At 47.9% G+C, this 18,898-nt stretch overlaps 1 protein-coding gene across 1 annotated transcript in view; it reads left to right on the top strand.

Annotated features, from left to right (window-relative positions):
- RIMS4 (regulating synaptic membrane exocytosis 4) overlaps window positions 1-15,027 on the top strand; it is a 48,915-nt gene extending 33,888 nt beyond the window's left edge. Inside the window, exons 3-6 of the mRNA XM_035548343.1 lie at window positions 10,991-11,103; window positions 11,744-11,845; window positions 12,111-12,250; window positions 14,809-15,027. Of these exons, the coding sequence (XP_035404236.1) occupies window positions 10,991-11,103; window positions 11,744-11,845; window positions 12,111-12,250; window positions 14,809-15,027 (574 nt within the window). The remainder of the gene's footprint in view (window positions 1-10,990; window positions 11,104-11,743; window positions 11,846-12,110; window positions 12,251-14,808) is intronic.
- The last annotated feature ends 3,871 nt before the right edge of the window (window positions 15,028-18,898 follow it).

Genomic DNA, 18,898 nt, shown 5'->3' with positions numbered 1-18,898 from the left:
GTCTTCAATTCTCTTTTCTCTGTTTCCATTGTTTGAAGCTATATATGGAGATTATCGTAGTTTTATTAAGATGGCCATTCATGGGATCTCTGGAGAGGCTAAAAAAATAAAAACACAAGAAAACACAACAGTATTTAAAAAGGGGCAGTCTCTCTCTATATATATAATCAAATTCCATGCTTCTAGGTGTGAGACCGAAATGTTTGTATACCTAAAATAAGTTCTGCTTATGTACCACACTCGGCTTCTCGCTGCACGCTCTCCCTAGTCCCGTGTGGTATTCCAAGTACACTGTGCCGCTAAAATACCAGGGTAGTCCAAAGGCTCTCTCAAATAATTAATGCAATTCTGGTGTTAAATAAGTAACGGGCTGTAAATTAAGAGATACTTTCTTTAGCTTTGGAAGTAGGCTAATCCTGGAAAGACATCATGGATCTGTGCTGAAGGTTGGAAACAGTAATGAGGCACAGGCTGCGATAGCGATCTTGTCACTCTGGAGCTGTGATGTACCTTATCTCTTCTGTGAGCCCTTGTCTCCAGGGAAATATTCCTTCTACACCACCACAGTCCTGTGGCTTGGAGTTCTGCCTCTGCTACGATATTCGGAGGATTAGTGATTAAGTTCAGTCCCTTGGCAATGCAGGGCAAGAATCTGCTTTTGTGCAGAGTAGAATATTTTTCTTTTTATATTTACATAGCTTATCCTCCTGGGATAGGGGTATAATTCTCTGCAAAGCCCGTGTCCTGTCCTTGCACACACTGGCTGCTTTGATTGGTCTTTCCTGGAGAGGGAATATTTCTGCCAACAAAATATTGCACCCGTACAAGTGCTGTTTTACCCTGAAGGCAAGCTGCATGTAGCTACCAGTGCAACAAAGAAGTCAAAATCCTGTCTTGCCATCCAGATGTCTTTATTAGAACAAGTCTAATGGTTGGTATTCAAGCCTCGAATGTGGCCAGAACGTCCTCACTGGCCCCTCTGCCAGGGATGGGACAGTTTCTGCTCCCACTTCTCTGAAGTGTGTGATAAGTGGTTCCTGGACTCTTTGTTCCTAGGTGGGATAATTGATCTCCGCTGGAGAGCCCGTGGGAATTGCAGTTATCTGCCTGAACCACCAGTGATAAGCAAACGGGGCTGAGAGTACAAAGAGCAAAGAGGGCTCTATTCTCTTGAAACATGGTGGCAGGAGAGTTTCTCTGCTTTCTTTTCCCATTGCAAAGAAAGGAAGTGTTTGGGGAATAGCTTTGAGGGGCAGAAATTTGTTCAGCTAAATCAGATTTCTGTTGGTTTCTCTTGTTTGCTGTAGCTGTGTTCCCAGGGAGGCAAAATGAGGATTCATATGACTCCATTAACTGTGGCAAGTTTATTTTCTTTTTAATGCTGGCTTTCTGACTGGTGCAGATAGTCCTAGGTCATAGACAGTTGTTGGCAGTGTCTGTCAAAACGCGGTTTTCAGCAGCACGAGGTTGCCCTAGTTCTTTCTGCCCATGCACCTCTTTGGTATGTGAATGTGGGAAGAAAATGGGTTTAAAACATCATCTTCCAAAAGGGCTTGTTTCCAAAGTTCAGTATGGTTTCATAATCCTCTTCAATTTAAGGACAAAAAGGACAACTTCGAAAGGTGGCACGCTGAAGCAATCAAACATTTAAGTAAAATTTTGCTGCAGAAGGCCTTAAATACCTGCTCTCAGTCATACAAACACACTCTTGAAAAGTGATGCTGATGGACTGCTTTCGTGTTTCCTGCAATGAGCTGGCTTTGGCTGGCTACAGCTGCTCAGCTCAAGTGCGAAGAACCACGATCGAAGACTTTTATGTATTGCATGATTCTGAGCAGCTCTGCTTATAGGGTGAGTACCAGAGTGCATGAAATCTGGATCATTTTATGGAAGGCTTATTATGCAGGGATGTACTTCTCAGATCCGCTAGGCCCTCCTTCAAGAAAATGCTCGTTTCATGGTCTTACCCAAAGGCTGAAGTAGATGGAAGATTAGCTGGTCTGACGGATGACTCTCCCAGAATTTAAACTCCTACAACATGTCAGTAAGTGCTGACAATGTCACACACTGCTCCATTTAATTTTTTTCCCAGCCGTATTATTACACAGCTTTTGTACTGCACAGTAGTTGTGCACCAGTATAGGAAATTAATGTAATAAAAATCACTGTGTGACCTTATAGAAGAGAAAGGTGGTATTTGTTTTAAACAAAACTGTTTTCAGCCATTCAGACTTGGAGGTTTCTCTCACCAACTCTTGCACCGCCACGTGCAGGTGCCAAGCTTCGTGCATCTAGGTGCTCTGCCAGGCTTGGTTGGGTGCTGTGGGGAGGAAGGACCAGGGACACCATCTGTCAAACCCTTACTGCGTCTTCTTTGTTGTTCTGCACAACAAACTGGTTCTTGGACTGCTTTTTAAAATACTTTCTAGGACCTGCTTCATACTATGGGGTGATCTTTCCCCTCACAGTCTTAACTTTCTTCAGCCTCCATAAATCCCACGCAGAGATGTTTCCATTCATAATTCACCCAGACCAATCTTAGTTCTGGTTACAAATCCCTACAGCAGTATTTTCTTCTAAGTACGTATGTGGCAGCCTGCCTGAGAGGACAGCTACCCAGTATAGCAACTCTCAGGACAACACCAAGATTACCCAGCGATGACATTCAGCACATAGGAGTAACTCCCAAATAAACCCTTGGGATTCAGCAGAGCTCCAGCTCCGTCCTGGCTCTCGCACAACCTACGTTTTGTTTTGGCTGAGTTTTGTTGCAGCTGTACAAAACCATGTGCGACATTCAGCAAGCAACAGATTCTGGACTTAGGTGTACCTTACTCTTGCCAACCACTTTTCTTATTGAAAATGGAGCAGAAAGACAAAAAGGGACCTGGAACAAAAGACTGCTGGCTGCCCCGGTCCCTTATGTGTGGTACTTGACAGGTTTTTTGTCCTTGCTGGCTACTGCTGAGATGATGGTAACAGAGAGCTCAGGTGACGTTTACCTTAGAAAAGCCCAGCAGGTGATGACTAGCAAACACTTAGAGATGTGTTCTTGCAATTTCTGAGACGAGCCTGCCTGTCCAGGAAGGAGGCATCCTCTTAGCTGTACCGTCTCCTTTTCCCTGCCACAGGGGCAGCAGCTGCCTTGCCCCACCTGGAGCTGCTGTGGTGGGGAGTAAAATTCCTTCACCACCCAGAGACCTGCTGTGGTACCATCAGCGTTCAAAAATTACAAGACTTGATTCCTAAAAACACCATCCAAAAGACTCGTCCTGTATAGCTGTTCAGTGAGTGCCTCTTCTTCGGCATCTGCAGCCAAGGGACTTCTAGACTCTTTTATGACAGATCACCTCTAGGGCTCTCCTTTTATCTGAGACTTTTAAAAGAAAAAAAAAAAGTGTTGTTAATACAGCTCAGGCTGCAAGAAATCAAGGCCTGGAGGTCTCGGTGGAAACCAGGGAAGGCATGGAGAATTGTTCCTATAGCACACCAAGAAATTAGTCGGCCTCTTCACCAGCAGCAGACCTTTCTGTGCTGTTAAGCTTGACCAGCGTGGCTTGGAGAGGACGCAGCCTTGAAAGCTGTAGTTCCAGGACTGACTGCAGTGAATCCCACCTGCAGGAACCTCTTGAGGAGCAGGCAAAATTGCTCCCTGACGGCAGGGATCTTTTATTCAATGTGCCTGAGAAGTTGTGGTCTGTAAAACTGGAGCTTGCCTGGCGAGGTGGGGAAGGGAATGGGGGAGGTCTTTGTACATAATTCCCTGCCTACTTTTTATAGCACAGCTTAGGTGGCAGAATTCATGCAGCAGAAGGAACCATACACAAAGGGAGTACAGTGTGTTACAGCACATAAGACAGTACGTCACGGTGCTAAAAATGCTGCAGAGAGCGGAGTGGCCAAGAGAGAGCGGAGCTTGTTGAGAGGCAGAGACGGGAACGCTGCCTGGCTGGGAGGAGATGTGCAGTTGGTGCTGCTAGCTTGATTTTAGGTACTGCGGGGACAGGTGCTCACAAAAGCCTTTCACTGCCAATGTGAAGGCTCCTGTGGCATTCACATCAACTTTGACAAGGCACGGGGCTGTGTGCCCGGTCCCACGACACTACAGTCAGATGTACATTGCATTAATAATGCCTGATACACACTGTAAATATTTCAAAGGTAGGGGCAATGAATGTTAAATTAACCAGTTGTGCCTTCCTCCGTAGCTGATAGATATCGACTTTGCTTTTGTGTGTGTTAGATGCAATTTAAAAGAGCTTAACATACAATATGGATGAGTGCGATTGTGAGACAGTGCGCTCCTGCTCTCTGAAATTGGACTTCTGATGTCTTTTTCTTTCTGCTCAGATAAAATAACTATTGAATATGTTATCATTCTCAGAGGAGACTCTTTTTTTCCCTTTCTTCTGGATGAAGTACGTCTTGCTGTCCCAGTTTTTAAAGGCAGAACAACTTCCTCGAGCAGGAGACACTGGATATATAGCAGATGGGTTAATTCGGCCATGCAGGTCAAACCACTGCTGCATATTTAGTTGCATGGCTTTGTTCAGGCAACCTGTTTATTAATTACCCCTTTGTGCACTAAGAGGATGAAAACAAGTCTTTTAGAAAATATTTACAAGAAGAGAACAATGCTCTCTGAACCCCAGAAATGCCCAAACAAATTCCACGTACGTACTAGACGCGGTGGATGGAGCTCCCCTTTTAGGAGCGTATCACTTCTAAAGGCGTGAGCTGATGGCAAACCATCATGTTGTGTGGACATGTTGTGTGGACAGCGTGAATACTTCACAAAAAGCAGAAGGCAAAATGTTGTCTTCTGAAAACAGCAGTTCTCTGGGGGCGCCGGGGGTGGCTGTGGTGAGGCTGCAGGCTTCACGAGGACCCACCGTGCTGACCCCACAGAGGTGCAGCGCTGCAGGAGTCGGGATGCGCAGGTGTACTGGGAGATGGTAACAGGGCTTGGGGCCAAGGGAGAGGACACAAAGCCACCTCGGAACAGCCCTGTTTGTGCCAGAGCTCCGTGACAGAAGGGCATTGGCACCCGTCCTGTGAGGGGAGCTGAACACCTCGCTGTGCCTTCCTTCAGCGCGGACACAGCAGCCGGTACGTGCCCGTCACAGGTTGGGGCAGTTGAGAGCAGTCCCAAGGTCTTGTAGGAGAGAATTGCAAAGTGTTGTATCGAGGGCGAAAGAAAGGAAGTATGCTGGCTTCTAATTGACAACTCAAAAAATGGTGTTGAGGACTGCCTGGAAAGAGATTGGGAAGGGAAAAGCAAAGCACAGGGACAAATTGTCCAGGGAGAATTTTGGAAGAGGTGAAGCAAGCAACTCTCAGGAATGATGTACATGAAGCTGCTCTGCTCTTGAGGCCTGGCTGTGGACTGGGTGACCTCTGCAGGTGCTTTCCTATCCTATTATGTACGAGTTCTGCAAGGTCTTGACAAGCTGACTGTGCAGACCTTTGCAGCAGAATAACGGTGGTACCTGGCATACGGCATCCCAGAAACGATTTAAAAATGGATTTAGAAAAGAGGTCAGACAAACTCCACATGGACAAGGGAAGAAATTAATGATACATTTTCCCTGAACGTGTCTGTGCCGATGCACGCTCGGCATGCTAATGTGCAGCGAACAATGGGTGGGGGTGAGGAGGAGGCTGAGCAGAGCCACGTATGCGGGAGGAGAGGAATCGTCACAGGTACTCTGAGCCCTCCTTGTACTGCTTTCTATTGAAACGAGCACCGTCCTTCTAGTCATTCAAATCCTGATCGGTTTACAAGCAAACTTAGGATAGCCAGTTCTCCATCTGAATACACATGAAGAAGAGCAGCCTTGCTGTGACGGAACCAACTGCGGGATGATCTCCACTTGAATTTTAAGTGCAGACCAGGAAATGCTGCCACCTTCAAAGAGCAGAGGAGCGAGCAGCTGGCAAAGAGCCTTTAAGCCACTCCTCAATTACACTAAAGAGGACAGATTTCATATGCCCTGACCTGCAGCGTGCATCACAGGAGCGCAGTCTTCAGCGACTGCTGTGCAGATTTCCTAAATAATCGGCATTATTGCCGCTGTGTTAAAAAAAAAAAAAGGGCAGAAAACCAACTAGGCAATTTCACCTCCAGTCTGAACACACGGTTCTTAATATTGTGTGAACACAATTTTGTTTTACACATACACGTGTCACAAAAGAGACAAACTGTTTATGCAGTCACCTTTTTCATGAGGTCGGGAATGAGAATTTGGCATGCGTTTGGCAGGGGTTGCGTGCGGGCACTGCTTGCGGCTCCCACCTCTGCCTTACAGCTGGAGCCTTGCAGGCCGTGCTGTGGGATCTTGTCTCCCTCTCGTGGGTGTCCGAATGACTGCAGGGGCAGCGATTGTCCCCTGCTGTCCCGAGGCGTGTCCACGCTGCCAGTGCTCTGATGCACCCACAGTAGCTGGCTCATGTTCCTCGCTTGGTCTTTGCAAATGGCTTTTATCCATGCATCCCAAATGGGTTTTGCAGCTGGTGCTGAGCCTTGGGGGCGCAGCTGGTACCTGTGCAAACAAAATTAATGTTACTGCAATTTTCCGCTGATGCTGCTCGGCACAGACAGCGCTGGTGGGCTCGGAGACCCCAGGATCAACAGCCTCCTGAGCTCTGTTTTGCTGCTGCCTCTGGTTTGCCTCCTCACCTTCCTGCAGGTGCTTGAGCACGATGTCTTGTGCTTGTCCTTGACACCCTGGAGGTGTCCTTTTCTTCCCTGCGCCTTCAGGTCAGTAACAAAATCGCATTTACTTAAAAGCAATCCCACAGCAAACCCCATAATCTTTAACTTCATTAAAATCGTTCTCATTCAGGTGGGGCAAAGCAGAGCCCATGAATCATGATTAGCAAAAGCAGAGGGCCAAAGAAGAGACAATTAATTTCTTTCCTGTCCAAAAGGCTGGGCTGCACTCGCTGGGTGGAGGATTTGTGCCCTTTAGACAGCAGGCTGACAAGTGTCACCTGTTAATCTTTTTCGGCGCGCTGCTGTTCGGTTCTGTAGCAGCAGCCCCGCTCCCCAGGGCCTTGCTATGACAGTTGCTATTTGCAAGTCAGCTGCAAAATGCTCCCTCTTTATTCCTGCAGCTATTTTTAGTGCTTCTCTTTACACTGAAATAAAAAAAAAGCATCCTTTATTGGTGATAACCAGGTTATAGTAGCATTTTCTGCCCTTAAGGTGGAGCGTTTCGGGAGAAGGAAGGGTGCGGTGTGCCGGGTCGTGCTTTAAGTGATGGGACCAAAAGAGTCCCGTGCTCTCTCTTCTGGGTGGTGGAACAGAAACGTGAAAGGCCTGTCGGGGCCAGCACCTCTTCGTGCAAGGGGGATGATGGCCCTGTCCCAGGGATGCTGAGGGGCGCCGCGTCCACCCCAGCAGCGAGCAGAGGAAGCGGTCGGGGCTGGGACAGGCTGGGTGGGTACAGAAGGGCTTTCCAGGGCCATGCTGGAGGAGCTCTCTTCCCCCCTGCTTCAGCTGTAGAAACAGCAGGTGAGTGGACGGGGAGGGTCTGTCCCACAGACCCCAGACCACACCGTGTGCTGCCCCCCTCGCTTCCTCAGTCCAGCTCCTTGCTGAGCACTTGGTGCACGGAGCTCACCGAGCGGGATTTGAGCATCCTAAATTTAGCCGGTGCAGCTCAATGGTTCCTGCTGTTTTCTCTTCACATGCGTGCTAAATTTCTGCAGTTATATTTTCCTCTCCCCTCTCCTCTCCAGGGAGAAGCAATAGCTTTCTTGGAGATGGCTTATGATTTTTCCAGACAGAAATTGTTTCCATTCCAGGTTTATTGGCAATACCCAAATAGATGTCCAAGAATCACTAAAAGCCAGGCAGCCTGATGCAGAGCTGGTGTTTCCGAAGCCTAATAAAGCAGGGCTGCAAAAGCCCAGCCTCTGTGCAACAGAAACTGCAGTCCCACCAGCTAACGGCACGATCTATTAAAGAATTAATTCCCTGTATCTTCCTTTCCCAGCCAAACATAACAACATGAGGGAACGTTAATTGTCTAATGTAATACTGGGTGCCGGTAAACCCATTGACTGAGGCTGGTAGCCAAACTGCTCGAATCTTTGCCTTGGATTGGGGTTTTAAAGGGGCTTTTGCCATCCCTCTGAAGATCAGCCTCGTGTTAGGAAGCAGCACAGGAGCTTTCCTTCTCCCAGCTGCTCCTCTCCAGTGGCCGTGGGCAGCCGGGCTGTGCACCTGCAGCATGGCCCTGGTGTCCGGGTAGCAGTGTCCTGCGTCCTGCCCCTCGCTCCAAGTGGCTCTGACAAGTGCACATCATTTTGAGGTAGTCCCAAGCCCTCCGACCTGTGTCTGTGCAGAGATAGCAGCGACATTCGCCTTGCTGCGAACGCTTCCAGTCGCTGTTGTTCACTTCCAGCCCAGCAGCTCTTGTTCTCTCTCGTGCTTTGTATTTTTTTAACCTTGCATTTCGCATGCTCCTGCTGTTTTCCTCCGTGCTGGAACACGGTTGATGGAGCTGCAGCATCTGCTGCCCCATTAAGAGGTGCTCTCATTTTATGGCGAGGAGAGGTGTGCTGGTGTGCGGGAGCCTGTGCCATCCTGCCCAAATACCAGCATCAGCCTTCATCATGAATCTCTGCCCCGCAGATAATGGGAAACGGCCCCATGGGGTGTGCTTGGTAAAGTATTTGGAGCCGTCAGGGGGCAGAAAGGCTTCTCCTTGCTCTCCTGCAGTACACGGCATTGGGTTTCTGCAGGTGGGCTTCTCCCAGCTGTGTCCCCACGATGGTCACTGGCCAGGTTTCACCTCGCAGCCCTGCCCTTGGGACAGGGAACTCACGGAGACCCGAGTCTGAGCTCGCTTTGGGCTCCTGCAGCTCTAGGTTTTGCTGCTGGACTCCTCTGTTATCCTAACCCTGGGCGTCTTGTTAATAAGACCGAGCATCTGTTTTGAGCACGGCACTGAGCATTTCCCTGGGCGGCTGCGAGGTGTCTCGCCAGCTCGTTATTTACGCGCTCGTTCAGGTCACGTACTCCCCGGGGTAGGAGTGAGACCGAAGTTTTGCCCATTTATCTTCCACGAGTTGAAGAGAATGAAGAAAACATTTACCTTCTGGCTGATAGTCCGTTCATCTCCTGATGAATCATATGTCTTTCTCTGTCAGATCTCCTGTTTCTCAAACTATTTTAGGTTCTCCAAGCGCAACTTTTCATCCTTTTTTGACCCTCTGTGGATGGCTCAGCATGCTCGAGGAGCCTCGCTGGTCTCCCATGCGGCAGAGCTCCCTCGTTCCCTCCTTGTATGGGCAAATAACCGGCCTTACACAGCCTGCCTGGCTGCCCGCTCCCCCTTCCCCTGTTTTCCCCGTCGTGTTTCCCTGTCCCTGCAGATTCAGCAGCCCGGTGTGTGTGCATGGTCTGTCCCCAGTGCACAACAGGTCCAGGATGTCTGCGCTGTGCCTTGTGCTCGGGGTGCTGCTCCTGGGGGCTGCCCCGTTGGGGATGGGGAGATCCAGGCGATGGGGCAGGGACCCTGAACCCATGGGGAGAGAGTCCCGGGCTGCCTCTGCCCTGCAGGACGGACGGTGGCACTGGGGACGTACCCTGTGCCTCCGAGGAGTCGGTGACACTGAGAACAGGCTTAGATATTCTCCGCAATTAGTGCCAATTATAAATCCTGCTGTTTCTGTTGTGTCTCAAAATATCACCTGGGGTGTTCGTGCACACAGTGGATGCAGGGTGAAGAAGCGCTGAATCGAGAGAGGCTTCGGGGAAATCTGCCCTGCTCAGAGCCCATCCCGAGGCTGTCTGTAGGATGCCAAGGCGCCCTCCTCCCTCGTCCTTTCTGCACAAGGTGGCTCGTAAGGAGCTCGAGGGCAGATGCTGAGCTTTGCGCGCCGCCTTCCTCGGGGGAATAAATAAATATCCCCAGCAGGCTGAGACTGGGGCTGCGAGTAGCTAATGAGAGCTGAAATCTCAACCTGAAATTACCGCTCTTCTGGATGAATGGGGTTTTAAAAAAGGTGTTTTTTTTTTTAAATGTCTTTTAAGCGTAAATGGCATGCAGGGGGGATTCAATGGATCTTTGTGAGCCCGCAGCGACCGGCCCGCCCCGGAGGCAGGGCTTCTCCCCGACTTCATCGCCAGGGAAAGCTGGAGGGAACATGTGGCCCTCCTCACCCGTTCGTTTCGAAGAAATGAATTCCCGAAGCAGCGAGCTGGCATTACGTGGGTAATGCCCCCCGCCAGGGGCGTCTGGAGAAGTGCCGGGGGCTGCGCTTTGCTTGGCTTCCCTGTGCAGCACCTTCCCCGGGGGGCAGCGCGCAAACCCGGCACTGCCGCGGGGGTAACCCCGGCACAAATCTCCTGACGTGTGTTTCAGCGGCTGTGTCACGGGCTGGTTGTGGAAGCAGGTGTGAAAATCCCCCAGTGGGTGTGATTCTGGCGTTGAGTGGCGGGAAGTGGGGCTCTGGTCAAGAAATAGGTGCGTTGCTCTGTGTGTCAGAGAGAAATAGGGAATTCTGTCCCAAGGGGATTGATGTCAGCACCCCTAACCTCCCCTCTGACTACTACTCTAGCTGTGTTGTTTCCTTCCCAAAAATTAAGGTTGGGAAAGGAGAGCTGCTAAGAGAGATCCCATAAACCACAGCAGGAAGCTGCTCAGATGGTGATGCTACCTGGAAGAGGTGACAGGCTGCACGTGAGTCTGAGATGGCAGAGATTTTCCCTTGTAGACAACTCATTAGAGAGGAGTATCAGCCGACTGGTGACTGCAACCATCACTGCTTTTTGTTTCTTTTTTTTTTTCCTCCACAAGGAAAAGGATTTTAAATGGATCCCGTGTAACAAAACTGCCTTTGAAATCAGTGAGCTTTGCAGGGGAAAAGGCTTCTGCAGATGCCATTCATTTCAAAGATATATTAAGTCAGGCTCTTTAGTTACCGGGTTGCTTTAAAATGCAAATTAACCACTTGCCAAAATCCATTTATTTTGCAGCTTGAATTTCAGTGGAGTCCATCTGGCATCCGCTGGGCAGTTTAGTGACTTCCTGGGGAGCATGGGCCCTGCACAATTTGTTGGGCGTCAGACCTTGGCCACCACCTCGATGGGTAAGGAACACAAAGATCTTACGTTGCTTAAATTGAATCTTGAACAGACCACTCCTACAGCCACCTAATAATGCGTCCAGCAGCTGCTGCTCTACCACTCCTCCGCTCTGTTTCTGCGTTAAATCAAGTAAGCTTGGCTGCGAGGTTTTGCTGATTGCTGCTAGTACAGCGTTAGCAGGGGAGCACCAGCTTTATGCTTTCCTCCCTCAGAGCTGAAAGGCACAGTCTAAGGAAAACGCAGCTAAAATCCTGAAAAGGCATCCTGTGCATCTTTCCGTTTGCTCACTAAGGCCCATCAGGCTCTATAAAGATTTTCTTACGGTACGCCATAATTGCATTTTCCAAAGCAGCCCGCAAATCTAGGTGTTCCAGTTTGGGAGAGAATGGAGGCTAGCTGCCACTGACGAGTATGAGATTGAGTCACCAAAGCCGTGTTAAAGGGCTGAAATTAGAGATTGCTTCTGAAAATGTGGGTTTGAATCACTGCAGAGCTTCTGCAGAGTAAAGCAGGAGGAGATCAGGCACTTAGGGCCTACAGTTCCTTACAGCTCATAGTGGGCATGACACAAAGATTGTTAACATTTTATTAGCCCACAAATACATTGTTTTGAAAGTGTTCTATTTTGACGTTTTGGTTTAGGGGATGTGGAAATTGGCTTGCAAGAGCGAAACGGGCAGCTAGAAGTGGATATCATTCAGGCCCGGGGACTGACACCAAAACCCGGCTCCAAAACACTGCCAGGTAGTATGCTTTGACCTCCTAAAACAGCTCACTGAGCTCCAGCCTCCTGCCATGCTTGCAAAAAGGAAAATTTTTGATTCTGCTTGGCTTCTGTGGCAATAAGCAGTATTTTTGTTGTACTGAAAATAAGGCTGGCTGGGCAAATCTTTTCACTGCTGTACATGCCTTCTTTGGGACTAAGAGAGACAGAGACGTGGCACTCTGTCTTGTCTAAAGTGAGCATGAAGATTTTTTCATATTTGACCATATTTGTGTTTTTTTTCAGCTGCTTACATCAAAGCCTACCTGTTAGAGAATGGTGTGTGCATTGCGAAAAAGAAGACAAAAGTGGCCCGCAAATCTTTAGACCCTTTGTACAATCAGGTGTTACTGTTTCCTGAGAGCCCCCAGGGCAAGGTATTACAGGTAAGATGAGTGGGTTTCAGGTCTGTCTCTTTCTCTTCCACCTGTGCTGGAATATACTAAGTCTGGTAAAGAATCTGGATAAATAACATAGATGAGAAAAAGCTAATGCTTTCATGGAACTACATGCACTCTGTCTGAACTTAACAAAAGGAAGAACCTTTTTTCTTTCTCAAACTGTTTATTACTTGATACCCTGCCAGGTAGCATGAATGCTTACCAGGAAAAGGTTTTTGGTTTGTTTTCCAGTTAGGAGATAGGCAGTATCCATAGATGCTGAACAACCTTGCAGCATAGGTTTCTTCTGTGTTTATTTGCATTCAGAGCACTCTGCTTTGGCCATCACCCAGTCACATATCCTACCTATTTCTACCTCTGTTCTTTTCCTGCCATACATTCTCTGCCATACTCATGTTTTCAATCCTGTACATATGTTTCCAGGGCAAAGAGTGAATGCCATTGTTAATTCATAGCTAAACCATTCCCATCCAACAAACCCTGGCTAAAATCCACTGGAAATACTGATGTAATTAACCTGTGAGTTTCTGTTGCTTACCTCTGCTGGCATACGAGTTGCCAGCTAATCTCAGGATCCTTCCCCGTAGTGAACTTGTCTTCATTTACCTCGATCAGAAGCATTTTCCCCTGTTGCAGGCAGAGTGCATGTTTTTGGCTGAAATGTGGTAGGGCCTGGCTTGGTCTGGGTTTCCTTACCTGCAGCCTTGCTGCCATGTGGATCTTCACCCCGAGTTCTGTGGATCACAGCCATGGTGCTGTCACACAGAAGGTGGAAGCAAGGCAGGCAGCCTGAAATACCTAAAAATTAGCTCACGAAAGGAGTGTTGAAGGTGTTAAGAACTATGGATTTTATCCTCAACAAGGATGGGAAGCTGGGTGTGAAGCGTAACATTAGTCTTCATTTCAGAGATGTGAGCAGCATTTTCCAGATAGGGTGTCCAAGGAGCATCCATGGCCAGCTCAGGGTGGCGTGGGCTGGCAGAGCCCAGCTGCTCGTGGAGAAAGTCCCCTGGGTTATCCAATGCTGTGTCTCCCAGGCCACCATTTCACCTTCCACCACTTAACCGTGGCAGAGAGGGTTCTCACGAGTCTTTGCCTTCATCTTATTTTATCAATAGACCTTTGTAATAGGACAGTGAGAAATGCCTCTGCCCTGCTTTGCCACTCAGTTGGAAAGACTGCTGCCTTCCAACAGGCTGAGGCACAGCAGAAACCAAAAAGCAGGCACTAAATGTGAGTATATGGTCCTCTGTGAGCCTCTCACGCAGTATCCTAGCCATGTCCGTGCCTCGGCAGCAGCCCTGGCGCAGAAGGGCAGCCCTGCTGCAAAGAGGGTTGGAGTTGTGCCTGCCTCTTTGCAGCTCTGCTGTCCTGTGCCCTGCTCCGTTTGTGGTTTTCAGTTTGTCTTAAAGACCGGTTGCAATGTCACATTGCAACTTGCAATGTCTCGTTGGAACTTACTCAAAGAGAATAAAATTAGGAGCCTGGCTCTCTGCCAGTCGCTGTGCCACCAGCCCCGCTTTCTGCGGTGTTTTGCTCCATCCTGTGCTGACATAAACATTGACATTTGATGTCTCTCCTGCCTCGTTTTACAGAAAACTCTAACGTTCTGGTTATTCAGAGCCTAGGGAAAGAAGCTGTCAGGATTAGCCAGAGACACTAGTCACCATCATAACCTATCGTCCTCATCCTCTCGTCTTCAGAACATGAACTCGCTCTGGAGTCAGTCGTCACCTTTGTCTTGAGCCACATAGGGCCACTCGGCCACATGCGGCCCTCCAGCATGCCTAAGCCCATGATCCTCACTACATCTGTGCCACCCACTGGTCTCCATCCTGTCGTAAGTGTGATTCAGCTTTCCCTGCTCGGCTGCCAGCTCTCTCATTAGACCTTCCTCTGCATCTTTGAGCCTTTCTCGGCAGGCTGTTCTGCTCTCCCCGCATGCCACCCCGTGTGTGCCCCTTACGTCACCAGTCCCGCTTGCCAGCGCTCGGCTCCTGCCCTTTCTCCAGGTGAGTAACCGTGTCTCGTGGCCATCTGCCACGCACCACGAGGCCTGAGTGCGGACGTTAAGACGCAGACTTTTCCTCAAACGTTTGGCTCTTGGCCCAGGCTATTGCCCCACTTTTTTTTTGTCAGGTTATTTTTCCAGACCAGGAGCCCTTCCTTCCCTTTTCCCACGTTGTGCACGCACTTGCCCTGTCCAGCAGTTAGAGCAGAAGAAGAGCGTTTCGTCCACGCATGCATTAACCTCTTTTTCATGGGGAAAAAAAAGTCTGGTAACGTTCAGATTTGTAAAGCCGTGCTTAAAACAAAGGTAAAACCATCAGCCAGAGCTTCACGTCACCAACAGCGTAGCGTATGCCTGTGTATTCCTGTTGTAGTGTAAAACTTTCTGCTCTTCCCAGACTCTAGTAAAGCCCAAGGAGGTTGGATAAACAGAATGCACAGAGATCCCTCTGATCCCTCTGATCAGGTTGCTGCTTCCCAAGCAGGTGTACAAGTCTGAGGATTAATTGTGCTTCCCCCCTCTTGTTTCTCAGGTGATAGTCTGGGGAAACTACGGACGCATGGAGCGCAAGCACTTCATGGGAGTCGCCAGGGTCCTCCTGGAAGAACTGGATTTGTCAACTTTAGCAATTGGCTGGTACAAGCTCTTCCCAACCTCCTCGATGGTAGATCCCACTACGGGCCCGCTCCTGCGTCAGTCCTCACAGCTTTCCCTGGAGAGCACAGTGGGACCCTGCTGTGACAGGTCTTAGTGAGTAAGGAAGGGGGAACTGCTTTTGTTTTTTAAACATGCTGTCAAGGTTTTGTTTGCTGGAACTCTGACCTCAAGCGCAATGCATGTTCAATCAGTTCTCGTGGAGCTGGAAGAGGAGGATAAACCAGTGACCTTAGACAGAAGACGAGGGGGAGGGTGCTGTACCCTCTCCGTCCGGGGAGGAGGTGCCATGGGGCATGAGTCCTAGTTGTCAAATTAGACATACACCTCTTGTTTCACTTCTCTCGCTGTCATTCTTGGACCCTTGTTTCAGATCAGTATTAACCCTGGAAAGTTGCAGCATTTGAAAGAGTATGGGGGACGTAAGGAAGGTATTTTGCTTAACTGTGCATCTTACAAATTTCTTAGGTTCTTTCTCGTAGTACCTGAAAAATTCAGAGGCCAATATCTGACCTAAAATGAGCAGGAGTAGAAAGGTTGAGAGGAAGCATTAGTTTTTTTCTGAGATCTTTCTTCTTCAAAGAAAGAAGAAGAAAGAAACCTGCAACCCTTAAGTACCAATTCCACATCAGTGAATCACGTTAACTGTAACGCTGTCGTTGCTGTGTTTTCAAACTGTGCCAAATTACCAGCAAGTGTCTTTGCCGCGTTACTTGTCTACCACTGCTGATGAAGCATACTTGGTGGGAGAATAAGCGCCTACTTAGACCAGACAGTTTGAACAGAGTTCGAGTTTAGCAGTCTAATTAACTGCAATTTTGCTCAGTAAAAAAGCACTGTAAGTGGGAGCTGAACGTCAGACTTGCTGCTTAAGATAGGCTTTATACTGACTCCCTTGTTGCTGTGCATCCTTCAGCCACAATGTCTTCTCTCTCCTGCTTTTCTTTCATCTCCTTTGTGCTGGTACATATCTGCTGGAGATGCTGCCCTTCCTGTTGTGCTATTGACTGACCTGAAACAGGACTGTTTTGTTCTGCCACGGGAGAGGAGATTGAGATTTCTGGGGGTGCAGAAGAAAAAAACCTCAGGTTGTCATCTGACAAGAAGGTGCTGGAGGGCACACGATCTTCCTTGAGGAAAGAAAGTCGCTGTAGGCAGTCTCTGTAATACACAGGCATTGTCAAGTGTCCTGAGAGAGGAGATGCTGTCCCCAGAGTATGGAGCGGTAGTGGGTGAGGAGTCTGAAGACCCGGTGGTCACAGCATGTATATTCTGTTAATTTAAGTGCAACGCTAGCTGTAAAAGAGTCTCGTAGGTGAACCCAGTAAAGCACATTCTCTGAGCTGCTGAGTTACAGCAGCTGTCGTCAGCAGTCACATGCTGCAGTAGGGCATGCTAAATCCTTCAGACAAGTAAAAACTTCTATTTGAAAACACTGATTAGCCAAAATAATGGAGAATCTCCAACGATTTCCTGTTAAAAGGCCCTTTCTGGCTAGATTTTCTCATAGTCTTAATGAGGATTTGATGGCTGCGGTCTCGAAATGAGCTTTGGGAGATGTTTGACTTTGTGATTTAATAGTGAAGGTCCCGTGTCATGTTCAGGAGGGAGCAGATTCTTGGCCTGTCGTTGAGGAATACTGAACATTTATTTCTGCATGTGGACCTTGGCTTCGTTAGAATAAAAGCATGAGTGTAGAGTGGATGGTAAAAGCAGTTGCTTTTGGTCCAAGCTTGTCTATGGCATTTTAAATTATTTTGAGGTAAATTACAAGATAGATGCAAAAATAATAGGCCTTACCTTAATGTCTGTAAAAATGATATAATTATAAAGGAGAGGGAAGGAGGAGAAGGGACATAGAATTAATAGGTTTTTGAGTCTTAAGTGGCAAAAGCCTCAGCATTTCAGATAAATCTCTTAATTTCCTTGATCAAATATGTCTCTGGCCTCTCACTAATTATTTTTTCTAATCGTATTAGACAATTTCTATATATTAGATGAAGAAAGTTTGTTGCATGCTGATCAAACTATGTTGTGGCTCTCTTATTTAAAAAAAAAAAAAGCACATTTACTGTAATTTAAGTCAGCATCCTTTCCTCTTGGTATGTAGTGAGTTCTAGGCAATATTGTACAATATGTGTATGAACTAGAATAGATTAGGTAGATTTAGTGGTCTGTAGCACTGGATCTTTTAATAACTATGTCTTTAAAAGGACCATGGGGAGCTCCGGGTACATTCCAAACCTGGTAACTGAGTAACAGGGCTTCTGTCTTAAGGAATGCCGAAAACTTCATATTGGCAATCATTTGGACATTATCTACCAGTAACAGCTAGTTAATCGTGTTTTTCCTGGGTCCAGTGAGATGAATGCAACATTTTTGCAGGCTTTCTTGGGGAGTAGGAGACTATATATGCCAAAAAAAATGACTTTATTTAATGACCCCATTGAAAAGCTCAGTTCCTCCATGCCTGGCAAATGTAACGTGTCTCTGTATGTCATCCCTCTAAAAGCTCTGCAAGCTCAAAGACGATTGGTTTCATTAAAATAGGACTACTTCCCATCGAGGACTATCTTCCGTATGTTTTTAATCATGCTGAAAGTTCACTGTCAGGGTAAAACAAAGTTATGCTTCCACTTGTGTTATTTTGATTAACATCTCAGGTTCTGAGTTTGGAGGCAGTTTTAACAGTCTGCTCTGGACAGTTTTCTTCTGCATTTTTTCCATGGTTGACCGTAGTCCAGTGATTCTCGCTTTTGTTTCGAGTCACTTCCAAGTCCTGTTTCTCCACAGTAAGTGAATGTTACAATCCCTGGCTACCATGCACAGCACAGTCATGTGAACTGGCAAGTCCAGAAATAAACCAGACTCAACAAAACCAACAGACCTTCATAACCCAACAGACTCACAGGAGCCCTTTTCAGAGTGCCCATGGGGCGCAGAGTCTGGGGTCAGTAAAGTTGCACAGTACTGCCCAGCCTAAATTCTTGCTTCACTCATGCCCACGATTCCTGAGCTGACCAAGGCATGTTGTGGTTTAAAAAAAAGAGGTCTTCTAGTTATCCATCAGTTTAAAGACCCCCAGTGTAGCATCCAAGGCAAGTCTCAGGCTTGGGATAGTTTATTGTCATAAAACAGAAGCTTTTTTCCCCTCAAATTTGACTTGCCAGTTTCTGTCTAAGGTGGTGTAATGTGATAGTTGTGATTATCAATGTGGTTGTGTAAAAAGTAGCAGCTTGCTAGGATGGTGAGCAGCTGAAAACTAAACTTTAGTCCCCTTTAGAAGTCCTGACTGAGTTTTTCTCCTGTGTCTGAGTCTAGCTGTTAATTATAATCAGGGACCGGGAGAGAGAGAGAGAGCAGGAGACTTAAAAAAACCAACCAACCAACCAAAAACAATTAAACACGAGAATATTTTTGGTCTGTGAGTGGTGATGAGGGATGAGACTGAGGAGAGATGAATATCTGCACAGCTCAAGGTTGGTTCCCTGATCCTTGTGCACGAAATACTACATTTTAATAGTAACGGGAAGGCTGCTTGCAGAAAAAAAAAATTGAGAGCTGATCCCTAAATGTTTCCTGCATTCCTGTTACTATGGAAAACGAGGAAATCCTGATGCTGAGAGCATCTCAGAGAGCAGTGATCTCTCCCCAGTGTCACCCTGTGCACCTTGTGGTCTGAGCAGAAAGCAGCCGTGACCGCAGTTAGCCCGGGTTTGTTCAGGTACAAATGCGATGTTCTCCTGGTGTCGCTTTCCCTTTGCCCCAACACAGCTGGGATGCCACAGAGACAACACGAGGTCCTCACTCTGCAATTAAATCCATGGGTCCTCATCCTGCGGCCAAACCCATGTGGGCAGGCTGCTGTGCCTCCTTTGCACCGCGTGCAGGCGTCCGCCTCCGCACGGCCACAGCAGGATAGGGGCCGGGGGACGTCGCTGTTCTGCCATGCACATCCCTGACGCTTG

This window comes from Cygnus atratus, chromosome 16 (assembly GCF_013377495.2).
Source record: "Cygnus atratus isolate AKBS03 ecotype Queensland, Australia chromosome 16, CAtr_DNAZoo_HiC_assembly, whole genome shotgun sequence".
Classification (NCBI taxonomy): Eukaryota; Metazoa; Chordata; class Aves; order Anseriformes; family Anatidae; genus Cygnus; species Cygnus atratus.
Note: the sequence above shows the minus strand (reverse complement) of the source record. Positions and strands in the feature narration are given on the sequence as shown.